This window comes from Pelodiscus sinensis, chromosome 1 (assembly GCF_049634645.1).
Source record: "Pelodiscus sinensis isolate JC-2024 chromosome 1, ASM4963464v1, whole genome shotgun sequence".
Taxonomy (NCBI): Eukaryota; Metazoa; Chordata; order Testudines; family Trionychidae; genus Pelodiscus; species Pelodiscus sinensis.
In genome coordinates this window covers 101,001,852-101,016,335 of record NC_134711.1, presented here as the reverse complement: position 1 = coordinate 101,016,335, position 14,484 = coordinate 101,001,852, and the positions used below count along the sequence as shown (strand labels likewise).

The 14,484-nt window shown below is 46.2% G+C and overlaps 1 protein-coding gene across 1 annotated transcript in view; it reads right to left on the bottom strand.

Moving 5' to 3' along the window:
- The window catches only part of ATP6V0A4 (ATPase H+ transporting V0 subunit a4), a 45,636-nt gene that overhangs the window by 15,797 nt on the left and 15,355 nt on the right, over window positions 1-14,484 (bottom strand). Inside the window, exons 7-13 of the mRNA XM_006138060.4 lie at window positions 12,705-12,831; window positions 11,543-11,625; window positions 4,953-5,046; window positions 3,040-3,252; window positions 2,215-2,365; window positions 1,788-1,927; window positions 1,089-1,246 (exon numbers count right to left, since the gene is read on the bottom strand). Of these exons, the coding sequence (XP_006138122.2) occupies window positions 1,089-1,246; window positions 1,788-1,927; window positions 2,215-2,365; window positions 3,040-3,252; window positions 4,953-5,046; window positions 11,543-11,625; window positions 12,705-12,831 (966 nt within the window). The remainder of the gene's footprint in view (window positions 1-1,088; window positions 1,247-1,787; window positions 1,928-2,214; window positions 2,366-3,039; window positions 3,253-4,952; window positions 5,047-11,542; window positions 11,626-12,704; window positions 12,832-14,484) is intronic.

Sequence of the window (14,484 nt, the reverse complement as noted above, 5' to 3'; positions counted from 1 at the left end):
ATATATGAGGCTTGACACTCCTATTCCAGCTACTATGAGCCCAGTATGAGCATCCTGAATGACTCTGGAAGTTCTACCCAGTTGCTCTCCAGCATGTTGTTTGCTCACATGGGTCTTTGGAAAGTCTGAGGGAATGACACAAATCTGCTCATCCCTGATGTGTTGGATACTTGGAGGGTGTGGCAAGCTCTTCCCCCTCATTCCAGCCCCTTCACTCCAGGTGAAAGAGCTGGAGGAGCAGTGTGAAGAGGCTCTAAAAGCCCTGTGAGCCGGACAGGAGTGGCGATCTCCCATAAGACTGCCATAAAGCTGCCTTCCACATTATCCCTTGCTAGCATCATAAGGACCATAATATGGTGCCAAAACGGGAGGTGGGATTGGGGCCTTAGCACACAGCTCTGCAGAGGTTCCAGGAAGCCCTGCAGCTCACAGGGCAGCCCACATCAGACTGCCATAACTTAGGACAGGCTCCCAGGGCTGTTTAATTTATGTTAGGATCCTAGGGTTGGAGAGACCTCAGGAGGTCATCAAGTCCAACCCCTTGCCCAAGGCAGGACCAGTCCCAACTAAATCAACCCAGCCAGGGTTTTGTCAAGCCGAGACTTAAACACCTCTAGGGATGGAGATTCCACGGAGAGCCTCTCCTGCTCCCAGAACAATGAGAGTTCTAGCACCGCAAAGAATCTCAGTCCAGGAATTTACTGGGCCTTGGTATCTCTCAGACACTGACCATGAACCCAGATGTGATCTGGGGATGTGTTCAGACGAGAGGAGCAGAAGGGGGCTGGGAAATGTGCAGCGGGAAGGAGGCGTGAGAGAGGTAAGGAGCAGAAAAGGCAGGTCATGTGCCAGGGAACGGAATCCACTACCCAAAGTCAGCAGTTATTTTAAGTATTTCTTAACACAGATCTTGATTTTCAGATGCGATCTGTACACATATGAATTGGGACAAATGGCCTGATTCATTCACACATCTGTTCACCCAGGGTTTCAGTTCAGCACCTTTTTCTTTTAATGCCCATGGAATAAAATATTGCTCTCACACACATCATCTCGCTCTTTTGGTTTTTACATCATTTACCACTTACTTCCACGTGTTGTTTCTAAACATGGGGCGGGTATGCCAAGAAGAGCCAAAGATGTTGAAAGATTTGGAGAAGCAGTCATTGTAGATAAAGCCAGTATAAATGGAGAATATGCCCATGAGCAGGATCAAGTAGCGCCCACCAAAGAAAGTGTTCCAAATCTGCAAGGGAAGAATTCAGGGAGAGTAAGCAACCATCACACAACACAATAATGCTTATTGTGCAGCATACCCTGAGAGAGGAATTATTTAATAGAGTCATTCACACCCTCACTCCCTGTATTGCCAGATATTTGTGCCTGGCTAAAACATTCCTACCTAAGTGACCTCATTTCAGAAGTGCCGAACATCCACCGATTTTCATGGGAGCTGCTGGTTGTGCAATGTTTTTGAAAATCAGGCCATTTTTGGAGACTACTAAATGTAGATTTAAGAGCCTGACTTTAGGGACTAACTTTGACAAGTTTATCCCCAGTCTGTATATACAAATGCCAGTTGCAGTTTTGTACAGCCATAAGAGTGGGTGCAAACTGAAGGTGCAAAGTTGGAGCATGTTTGGTGTGATTTGGCCCTTTTTGTTATAACTAGGCAGAGGAACTATTTCCAAACAGCTACAAATCTTAGTTCTTCTGAGTTTCACAGAAGAAAATCCATTTAACGTTTTGTTAAGCTGGCAGGATGCATTCAGCCCTAGGAAACTCACCTCATTAGTGCTTTTCTGAGCCAACAGTGTTTTCTCGTTAGTGACCATCCAAAGGGCGAAGCCCAGCATGACAGCACCATGGCCACAATCTCCAAACATCACCGCGAACAAGAAGGGGAAGGTGATTATAGTGTATGGAGCTGTTGGAAGAACACAGACAGGAGCACAGTTTCACTGAAGGACTTTAACAAGTAGTTTCCTTTTAAATCAACCACTAGGGTCAGAAGACCAGGTGCAGAGGCGTGCAGCTTCACTGAAGTCAACAGAGCTGAACTCATTGGCCTCAGCAAAGAATTTGATTCACAATTTCTCGAATGAGCTGTGACATACATAGTTTTGGACCACCAAGTGTGGCCAGAGACCAGTCCTCCCCTCTGACCTACACCCTGGAATCTTCAGGCTGCAGCAAAACCAGGTGCCTCTTTACCTGGATTCATCTCCCTGTAGCTCCCCACGCCGTAGGCATCCACAATGTTCTGGAAGCCTGCAGTGAACTTGTTGGTTCTGTTGAACGTGGGCGGGGACATCTTTGACTGTATCACAGTCAGGAGAGGGGAGATGGCAGAGCCGCTACGTTCCTGCGAAGAGGCAACAAGGATGGATGTGAAATGGTGGGATGAACGTTCGCCCTGTTTTACTAGTCCCGTGTGGTGTTGCCAAATGACCTTGCTCATGGAGTAGCATTTGGCGAGAGAACCCTGCCCAACAGGTCTGCGTTTAGCCCACTATCTCACAACCTTGGGCACAGGGCCCTTCAAGAGACGGTATAGACAGACTAGCCACTGCAGAGTCACAGCACGGAGATGTTGGGCAACAGTGCACAGTCCTACACCTGGTACCCTTCCCCAAGGCAAAGCTCCCAGCAACAGACACCCACCTCTCCTCCTTTCTCGGAGGGGGGCTTAATGCTGCTGGGTGCTCAGAGCACCTCCACACAGAGTTCAGCTCAGCCACAACAGACCATGCAGCCCAGATCAAGACACACCCAAGGATGTCTCCACCCAGCCTTAGCCGCAAGGTTCCATCTCTCAGGCTGTGAGGAGAGGAGCCACCAGAGGAGGAAGAACCAAAAATAAGAACAGAGGAGGCAAAGGGGGGGGGGGGGAAGAGAGAGAGAGAAAAGAGAGGGACAGAGGGCAGCAAAAAAAGAAGCATTCGTGGTCTAGCTATGCAAGGGGTCCCAAGAGCCCATTCCAAAGCCAGACGAAGGCTCCAATGAAACCTGGCTGGGGAGTGCTACTTAGCCCCTCACCATTCCCTTGCACAGAGCCCTTTTTATCCGGCTGGTGTCTGCCACTGGGAACCAGATCTCAGCGATGACGCACTGCTGGGTGACATCAATGTTACAGCAATTCAGGATGTGGTAGATGGCCTTGATTTTCTTCACCTTGATTCCCCACGTGTACAAGTTTGCAGCTGCCTCACGCAGCAGCCTCTGGCGGTGGGATTCCGTTTGGGTTATCACCTGCAAGCAAAGCCCAGGGAAGATTACAGGTATAGTTAGTATAGAATCATAGAACACTAGAACTGGAAGGGACCTCAAGAGGTCATTGAGACCAGTCCCCTGCCCTCACGGCAGGACCAAGCAACTTACTTCCACACTGACAGTTAGGAAGTATAACAGGTTCGGTTCTGTGTGCAAGCACCCCTTGGTGGCTGAAGGGGGTCTCACAATATTTAACTCGCCTGTTTGTGGGTGAGTCAATGTTCAGTCTGTGGCCCCTCGCTTTTATCCCCCCCTCGCTTGGGTGTGGTTTGCAGAGGTGTTGGTGGAGGACCCAGACCTGCCCACTCCTCTGGGTCCCGGCCCAGGGACCCTATATGTAGCAGTTTTGAAGTCCGTAATTGTAGTCATGTCCCTGGGCCACTTCCCCGGGATGCCATTTCATCCAGCCCTTCTCTAGGGCCTTGTCGTTGAATTCCCCTTGTCCAGGGTTCCACAGAGTCATCGCCGGCTAGCCTTTAGCCACAGGATTTAGCGCCACGAGGGCCCAGAACCCACTTGGAGCTGTCCAGGGTTCTGGTGTTCCCCAGTTAGCCCAGAGGGCTGCCCAGATTGAGCGCCAGGAAGGAACTGGCAGGCCTTAGCTAGCAGCTCCTTATATAGCAGCCTGTAGTATCCTGATTGGCTGCAGTGAATGTTGCCCCTCTAGCCTGCTCGGAGGACCTCTCCACTGCTCCTGTTACTGGCCAGGGTACTGAAAGGCCTCTAATGGGGAGGTCGGGCTTTGTCCGCCCCATCACAGTAAGTTTTTCCTTATGTCCAACCTAAACCTCCCTTGCTGCAGCTTAAGCCCATTGCTTCTTGTTCTATCCTCAGAGGCCAATTTTTCTCCCTCTCCCTTGTAACATCCTTTTAGAAACTTGAAAATTGCTATTGTGTCCCCTCTCAGACTTCTCCTTTCCAAACTAAACAAGCCCATTTCTTTCAGTCTTCCTTCATAGGTCATGTTCTCTAGACTTTTAATCCTTCTTGTTGCTCTTCTCTGGACCTTCTCCATCTTTCTTGAAATGTGGTACCCAGAACTGGATACAATATTCTAATTGAAGCCTAATCAGCACAGAGTAGAGCAGAAGAATGACTTCTTGTGTCTTACTCACAACACTCCTGTTAATGCATCCCAGAATCATGTTTGTTTTCTTTGCAACAGCATCACACTGCTGACTCATATTTAGCTTGTGGTCCACTATGCTCCCTAGATCCCTTTTTGCAGTACTCCTTCCTAGACAGTCGCTTCCCATTCTGTATATGTAAAACTGGCTATTCCTTCCCAGATGGAATACTTTGCATACTTTCTCTAACCATACAGGTAGTTAAGCTCTGGGAAAGGCTTCCCAGGGATATTTGGGAATCCTCAGCGGGGAGGATTTTTAGGAAAAAGTTGGGCAACACTTGCCAGGCATGGTCTATGTTTACTTGGATCCTGCTTCAGTATACGTGGCTGGGTTAGGTGACTTCTCAAGGTCCTGTCCAGCTCTACATTTCTCTGATTCCTGCTGCCTGCCCTCATCACCAGGCCCCAATGCAGCAACTGGCTGTGCATGACCAGATCCCCACTGTGGGTCCCTGAAGTTGCTAGCCGGGTTCCCCAGCAACCTAGCACCAGTCTGTGTGCATGTAGTCAGTCACAGGATCAGGGCCTAAATAAAAGCAGTGTCACTTACTGTGTTTAAATCCTCAATCCTTGTGTTCACACCATCAGCCATTTCCCGACGTTCCGCGGCAGACTCTGGACAGGAATATACCGTAGCACGAAATCTAGTGTGAACAAGGGAAACAGACCCAGTCATGCGTATTGACACGATGCACAGTTACTTGTAAGGCTATCTGTACATTCTTTATAGTTGAAAACTGGTCCCCATCTCCACTTCCTGCAGTGAGACGTGCTGGCATTGCAAGCGAGGTGCAGTTGTACGTACGAACCTCCCTCAATAAATGGGATTCTCATTCAAATGTGGCTGCTCAGACAACGGACCTCATTCGGTGCTGAGAGTTCAGTACCTGATTTTCCTTAGGTTGTGCCTATACATACAGCCAGGGCTGTCCTTAGGATTTATGGGGCCCTACCCAGTACTCTTAAACTGGTGCCCCTATGCTCAATAGCAACTGTGGAGGAGGAGAAGGCGACTATTTTTTAGAGATGTGATTTTATTATCATAAGCAACACACTAATGCATGGGCATCTGGGGGAAAGTGGGGGGGGGGGGGGAGGAGGAGGAGAGCACCAGCCTGGGCCCACTCACACTCCATCCCCAGAATGCCTACTGTGCTCCCAGGGCCAGGGAGGCCGGAACCACATGGCCTCTTCTCTGCCCACTGCTCCGGGGAGGCTGGGGTGCATGTTCTTCCATTCCCTGTGGTGGGGGAGGTGTGGGTACATGTGGCACGCTGCTCCTCCTCCTGCCCTCCCTATGGTGGGGGAGGTGTGGGTACACTTGGCACGCTGCTCCTCCTCTTCCCCTCCCCAGGTGGGGGCAGAGCCGCAGCAGAGGGGGCGGGGCTGGAAGCCTGCCTCCCCCAGCCCCAGTGGCACCAACCGCCAATGCACTAATGAAACAGTCTTAAAGCACACTTTAAACTAAGGTCCTGGAGACTAACAGAGTAAATTCAGAAATCAACAGTATATATGCCTAGGGTTGGCAAGTGCCTGTTAAATGGCTTCATTACCACTTGAATGACTCTTCCACAGGTTCCATGCTCTGCTCATAGGTCTGGCAGCCTTTTTCACTTCTAAGTTCACGAGCTCTGCTCCAGAGGAAGCAGAGCCACAGAACAGGGATAGGAAGAAGCAGATGGGTGGACATTAAGACCCAGTAGTGCCCCAAGTTCTTGGGGGGGGGTCCTGTGCAACCGCATATTCTGCGTGTGGGTAAGGATAGCTCTGTGTACAGCACTGCAATGGCACCACTGAAGTAATACGGCTGCTGCACTGCATCTGGTGAAGACACTCTCTTGATTGACAGGAGAGAGCTCTCCAGTCAGCATGAAAAAACCCAAACCCTTTCTCATGAGTGGCATAAGCTGTGTTGCCAGGAGAAGCAATGCAGTGGCGCGCATATAAACACGTCCGTTCAGGTAACTTGTGCGAGATATTCACCCCTCTGAGTAACAGAAGTCTTGCTGGAGTGTGGGCATAACTATTGCAGAAAGGATTTTTAAAGAACGACAAAGTTTTCCACACAGCCAAAATGGGTGAGGTCATATTTTTTAAAGGACAAACTTTTGTTGGTGAAAGCCACAAGCTTTTGAGCCACAATGAGCTCTTCTTTAGGTCTGGGAATGGTACCCAGAGGACCACAGCTAAACACAAGTTGGAACAATTAAGGTAACAAGGCCCATTAATACCTCTCCAGTTAAGGCGGGGGGGAGGAGAGAAGAAGGGTGTGGGTTTGAAAGGTGGTTTAAGTGGATTATAGGTTGTTCTAACAGGCCAAAAATCCAGTCTCTCTAATCAGGCCATGGTTTTTATCATCTAGCAAAGTTATGACTTGAAGCTCCCAGGCTCATCTTTTGAAGGTGTCGGGCAGGTTTGCTTTGAGGATCAGGACTGAGCAATCATTTGAGAACTGCTCACCCACAGCTGGGATGGAGTTTTTCTCTCTTTTTAAAAAAATCCTTTGGTTGTGAGATTGTGTTCTGGAGCATAGCGATTGTTTGGTTTCACCAGCTTAGCTGCTACTGGGGCACTGGATGCATTTTCTGAAAAGTCAGCTGTGTAACAGAGCTGTCAATAGATGGCCCTGTCGCACCAAGTCTTCACAGTCGCCAGTCACCTTTATCTTTACCTCACAATCGCAAAGCCAGCTTATCTCCAGTCAGTGAGCCCTTACACAACACTGGAAGGCCATCTCCGAGGAAAATGTTAATAAAACCCAGTTAGTCTATAAGGTACATTTTCTATGTTTACTTGCTAGTGAGCAGAATAAAAATTGAGCTATTGTAAACTTAAAGTAGGTGTAATTGCAGTGCTAACCTGGCATCTCTTGTATATTACAGCAGCAAAGTGCTAACATGACTGCAGCTATGCCAGAAAAACTGCAATTTGTATAGTGAAATCACCACAGGGAAACAATCCATACGGGTAAACGCCCAGTTTTGAGAGCATAATTGCATGTACACTGGGAGCTTTGGCAAACTCCTGGTTAGGAACCAGAGGTCTTTCCACTCCTAACCTAGCCATGCCACCAAAAGTCTAGAGTAGACCTGGCCTGGGGGCCTGGTCTATGCTTACAAGCTTTACCAGCACAGTTAAGATTTTTTGCTGACATCGCTATGCCAGGAAACGTCCCAGTGTGGACTCAGTTATGGGCTCTTTCAGACTGACACATCAATGAAAGTACATTTATATCAGTAAACCTGTATTCACATTAGGAGGGCTTCACTGATTTAACTCTACAGAGATAGACACAGCCCTGCCTTACCAGGGCTTTTTCTACCACACAAAAGTCTACACTCCTTTAGCGTAGATGCAGTTACAATAATGCAATTGTGCTTATACCAGTATAGCTGAGGCCTGGTCTACACACTTAGACTGAACCATCTACATTGTTCAAGGGTGTGAAAAACACTCTAGTGCTGCAATTAAGCCAACCTAACCCCTGATGTAGCTGTAGCTAAGTAAACTGAAGAATTCTTCCATCTACCTAGCTACTGCAACCCGGGGAGGTAGATTACCTACAAAGACTGAAAAACTCCTTCCACTGATGTAGGAAAGGTCAATGTTATCATAGAATCACAAAATACTAGAAGTGAAAGGGACTTTGAGAGATCATCAAGTCCAGTCCCCTGCCCTCATCGCAGGACCAAGCACCATCTAGATCATTCCTGACAGATGTCTATCCAGCCTGCTCTTATATATCTCCAGTGATGGAGATTCCACAACCTCCCTAGACAATATATTACAGTATTTAACCATCCTGACAGTTAGAAAGTTTTTCCTAAGGTCCAACCTAAACCTCCCCTGCTGCAGTTTAAGCCCATTACTTCTTGTTCTATCCTCAGAGGCTCAGGAGAACATTTTTTCTCCCTCCTCCTTGTAACACCCTTTTAACCTGAAAACTGCTATCATGTCCCCTCTCAGTCTTCTCTTTCCAAACTAAACATACTGGTTATAGCACTAAGCTGCTGCTGTGCCCCTGTAGCACATAGCATAGGCTTGGCCTCATTCATTTATAGGAAGGGGATTAAGCAATAGTGACGTAACACCCCTTTTTTAATGAGAGTAACTGTAACCCCAGTGGGGTTGGACTGGCATCACAATAAATCATACCCCTGACCTCATTATACCAGTACAAGAAATGTACTGAGAGCAGGCTGCATTTTGTGTTCCATTCACACAGTGTCACTGTCAGATTTTTTGGCTTGCTGTCCTCTGGGACCCTCACAAAACACGACCCCCATCTCCCAAGCTTCTCCCCATGGATACAAGTTCTCATGAAACAAAATGAAGTAGTGCCAGGTAAGATGATAGCTTTAACTTATACACAGATTTCTCAGCCACGAGCTGTTTGTCTCCGGCAGGAATGTCTGGAATACTAGGGCTTCTGCCACTACTGTCACTCCAGGAGATGTCCCAAAGGCTGTACTGAGATATGGCTCTAGGAATCAAAGGGTTGAGAAGGAACGCCTAGAAGAGACTGCTTCCTTTTACACAACGGTACATGGCCAGCTTTACATCGGCTGGTGTAAATGGATCATTGCATTGATCTTTGCAGTGAGGTAATCAGCATGAAAATGATATAAAAGGAAACAAAAATATGTGACACTTTAATGGGGTCTTGGCAATCCATAATTTTTTAAAAGACAGCATGAGGCATTTAAAAAGGTGTGCCACATTATACTCTCAAAGCATATTACCACATATTTCCCAGAATCACTCTTAGCCCAGGCGTGAAGAATGGTGGCAAATTTAACAAAACACCCAGCTGGGTATTTGACCCCTATATAATCACAACGATATATCTTGACCTAGCCTCCCACTATGAACAGACTCTCTAACCACAAAACCTCCTGCAAAAGAATCCCAGCATTACTAGCCTTGCTTAATTATTTCCAGCTTTTTATGCTTCAGAACTCTTAGCCCATCTTTTAATTGGCATTTTTAATCAAACTTGAAAGCTTATTCCACCACACTGTAGAGTTCCTACATTTTGCACATTATCACAGCAATGCTACTTTGATCTTTTAACAGCCCCTTTGCATATTAAATATCACCTCTGCCTTAATGACAGACATCTATGAAAGCTCAAGGAGAATTCAGCAGGGAGCCCTTACACTGATAAACCATTTTATCATTCACATTAGCATCTACACAGCCACCAGTCTGACAGAAAGGAAAAAAAATCTCCTCTTTCCCTTCCTCCCTCTTTAATAAATTTGTGCATGGGATTAATGCTCACGAAATTGGCAGACAGATGTTGTAAATTAGAGCCAGGCATATTGCAGGTGAGGGATGTGCAAGCATTCCATCTACCGGTCCCCAATCAAAGCTTATTCTGACCTGGAAAAGTGCTGCTATCCCAATCCTAGGTTTCTGCAGAATATTAACTGTTACTTGTTGTGCTTAATTGTGTACTGATTATGGTGCGGTTTTCATGCGAGCAACTGTTTTTATGGGATTAAAATGGCATTTCAGTTTTAAATTAACCAGGATTAAGAGACATTTTCTCTCAAACCTTTTCCATGCATGTGTGGAATAATTGTTATGTGCACTGAGGCATGTGCAAATGTGCACCACCAGTAAAAATAAAAAAATAATACAAAACACCAACCTCTAGCTGTGTGCTCTCTGCTGATCACCTGGGAAGCTTTTGAAACTTTCCTGAGCAGCTGCACAAGCACACAGCTTATGGGGAACACTGATTAGGAGAACTTCTGGGCATAGCCACAGAGCCACTGTGCACTGTCTGCTATACATCCTAACCCACAAAAGAGGAGTCTGCTTCAAATAGAGGGTATTGGTACCTAACTCCCTTAGGCTCCTTGGACAATCCCAACTGCAGTCTGTTTATTCCAAGTGCAGAGAGAGGTTCATGCCCTTAGCTATGAGGACCTGAGTTCAGTTCCCAGTGAGAAGCAAAATAATATTGGTTGTTACATCTGCTAAAAATGGGTTCTGAAAAGCTCCTGCCGGTTCTCCAGCTCGTTGGGTGGTGGCACTAGTGAAAGCGCCAGTGTAGACAAGCCTTCAGCACAGTCATCACCATGTGACATATATGAGAAATTTCTGTTGTCCCTGCTGCTTATTGCAGCAGGCTATAAAGACAGCCCATAAGGGACTAATCCCACTCCCATTGGAGTGAAGGGTAAAACTCCCATGCATTTCAATTAGGCAGAGTCAGAACTTAAAGGTCACACTGTCACACTGGAGCACCACAAAGACCTTTGCTAGAAAAATTCCCCTCCCCATCCATTCCTGACAAAACATAGAGACCAAGGCAAAGACCCACCCACCAGCTGGCTGTGTCAGGAAGGAACAGTTCTGGTTCTCACATAAAGGTTCTTTCTTGGAGTCATCCTTGCGAAATTCTGCCAGCCTCAAGACTTCCATTAACCATGCCGATGGTGGGAGGGGGTAGATATGTATGAAAATGGATTCAGTGACAGCATAAGATCAGTTAATCAAGTCTGACTTACACAATACAAAGCCCATCAGGACTGAGCACTCTAAAACAGTAACGAAGTACTCAGACCTGATTAAGTTTTTATAAAAAGTGTCTCAGCAGCGTGGGAATGAGATGGAATGTTTAAGATTTTAATTTGTATTCTTTTGCTGTTTCCTTTCAACATCAATTGAAGAGCTACTAGCCCATGTAGAAAGGGTTATTAAAAATGTAGCACCAGCTCCTTTAAATAGAAGCTTAATAAGACTTAACCCAAATTTTCAAACACAGCTAGAGAACTGGGAGACCCCCCAATTTTGGAGTGCCCATCTTCTGGCTTGATTTTCATTGAGTGGGTGCCAAGACCATCTGAAATCCAGATCCATTAAGGTATAAGGTTAGGAATCTAGAAATTGAGGCTCCTGAAATCTCTAGTCACTTTGGAAAATTGAGGGCCTTAATTTTAAAATGCCAAAGTGATATGTATTTTTATTATTAGAAACAGATGCACTGAAGTGCAGAATGAAGCAAACTGGCAGAGCTGACAGCGGAGTGCTAAGAAATCATCTCTACTCCTGGTCTCCTTGAGCCAATTCTGCCATGTAAACACCTCAGAAAGAGTCATTGCTACTTTCTCAATATGTCCGCCTTACCCATCACAAATCTTCCTGATTTTTTGTTTGAGCTGCTCTCCTTGATAGAAGATGATGAACACGTTCTTTTTCATCTGTTCTTTCTGAAAAGCAATGCAGCAGATTTTGAAAGGCTCGTAACAAAGTATATCATAGCACTGAAAAAAGAAGCTATTTAATCATCCTTTTTCAATAGCATTTTTAACTAGTTTTCCAGCCACAATAACTAAAACACAAAATGCTGCTCAGAGGGATTCTCCTGCTTGCAAACATAAGGGCTAGAATATCTGCAGCAGGTTATGTAGACTGGAGACAGAAAGCCAGCAGGAGTCATAAGAGTGATTCCACGAGGAAGGCTTCTTGGGCACAGAGCTTGCTGGAGTGGACAGATGTAGAAATCTCTGAGAGAAAACGACTGTCTGTTTCTACTCTGTTTAGAGACACAGAACTTTGCATACACTTTCATAAATAAACAAGAAAACATCAAGAACGTGCCTGACAATGCGTCCTCATCCTATCAGAAACAGCCTTACAAGGCCCAGATGATTGGCAAACAGCTCTTGCTTGTTCAGCCTGTCTCCTGCTCTAGAGAGTCGCATCTTTGGGTATGTCTAGACTGCAGGCTTCTTTCGAAAGAAGCTTTTTCAGAAGAGATCTTCCAAAAAAGCTGCTTTCGAAAGAGTGTGTCCAGACTGCAAAAGTGAATGGAAAAAGCGATCTGCTTTTTTGAAAGAGTGTGTCCAGACTGCATGGATGCTCTCTCTAAAGCCCTGATTGCTATTTACAGAATGGCCACCAGGGCACCTGTGCTTTTTTGAACTGCCTCATCTTTAAAAAAAAGTCCCTGTTTTGCATCCACACATGCCTTTTTTCGAAAGAACTCTTTTGAAAAAAGCATTCTTCCTTGTAATTTGAGGTTTACCAATGTTGAAACTCCCCCTGCATTCTTTCAATTTAATTTTGAAAGAACACGATTGCAGTGTGGATGCAAGTAAGGTTTTTTTTCCCCGAAAAAAGGGCAGTTTTTTCGAAAAAACAATGTAGTCTAGACATACCCTTTGAAGCCCAGTTTTAACTAAGGTGTCTGGTTCAGTAAAGTGGCAGAGGGTTATCATGGTGGTAGTCTGGGTAGTAAAGGAGTGTTAGTGCACAGAGGGATGGAGATGAAGCAGAAGCCACCTACTGTAATAGGGTCCTCCAGGGAAGTATCCATTTCTGTGTACTTCAAATAGATGTTACCCCTGCAGGCTCTCCATAGTAAACGCTCGAAAGGCACCATCCTTTCCCTTTTTATCACCCCTGCTGTGAATCTATTCAGATAAATGGCAGGCATATTTTAAATTTTTTTGCACATATACCACACTGGGTTTATATAATCTCCAGCTCCATCATCTGTGTTAGACTGGATTGACATTCAGCTCCAACCTGGGATCCTGGCCACAGGCGTGACACTGCAGTTCATAGAATCATAGAATCATAGAATAGTAGGACTGGAAGGGACCTCAAGAGGTCATCGAGTCCAGCCCCCCACCCTCAAGGCAGGACCAAGCTCCGTCTACACCATCCCTGACAGATGTCTATCTAACCTGTTCTTAAATATCTCCAGAGAGGGAGATTCCACCACCTCCCTTGGCAATTTATTCCAATATTTGACCACCCTGACAGTTAGGAATTTTTTCCTAATGTCCAATCTAAACCTCCCCTGCTGCACTTTAAGCCCATTACTCCTTGTCCTGTCCTCAGAAACCAAGAGGAATAAATTTTCTCCTTCCTCCTTGTGACACCCTTTTAGATATTTGAAAACCGCTAAAAGGATGTCACAAGGAGGAAGGAGAAAGTTAGGGAAGGTCTTTTTATTATAAGAAGTTTAAGCGTGGATCTTACTCCTTAATCTATTGAATTGTTTCTCCCTTTTAAGGGGGCCATAAGACCACCTCTCTGTTGCATGATTAGAGGAGGGAGAGAGAGGAGTAGGGAAAGAAGAGGTTCATTCTCTTCTTAGATACAGTGATGGGGAAAGGCACCTGGCTGACAGTGCTGCAGAAAGAAATACTCTCTATACACTCAGCCAGAATGGCACAGGCAGAGCACGTGAATTTCAGCATGTTGAGCAACCAACAAACCTCCTCCTAAACCGTTGACCTCAGGGTCAAGGGTTTAGAACAGCTTTTTCTCCCTCCTTCTCTAGCCCCTCACTAGAGTATCTAAGGGCTGATCCAAAGCAATCTGGCCATCCTGAGGCCCCTAAGGAGCTGCCTACTTTCCCAAGCACCACTGTATGGGGACTGAACCACTACTAGCTGACAAAGGGTACGTCTAGACTACAGGCTTTTGTCGACAGAGGCTTTGTTGACAGATACTGTCGACAAAGCTTCTGTCAACTAAGAGCATCTAGACTACATCCAGTTCTGTCGACAAAGCAAGCCGCTTTGTCGACATGACAGTGTAGATGCAAAAGACAGTGGAGATGCAATAACGCCTTCTGTCGACAGAACTCTGTCGACAAAAGGAATTATTCCTCGTAGGATGAGGTTTACCGCCGTCGATGAAACTGCCGAGTTCTGTTGACGTTATGTCGACAGAACTCGACGGTAAAGTAGACGCAGGTATAGTTTTGTCGACAGAAGTCCACTTTTGTTGACAAAACCCTGTAGTCTAGGCACACCTATAGTTCTGAACGTGACTGCGTTGCTGCAAAGTCACAGCCAGCATCATGCCACCTGACTCAACTGTATTCAACCTCAGCACCGCTCTCTGCTGTAGACAAGCCTCAGTGTAAACGGCTGGGGCTGTTTCTGTGACGTGCACATCTGTCATAAAAACACAATGGCCATAACTGGGACAGATCAATGGGCCATCTGGCACAGTGATGGGTGTCAGACTCTTCAGAGGGAACGAACTGAACAGGGCACTTACTGTAGATCCATCCCTTGTCATCCAGTCCCAGCTTTTGACAGCTGGAA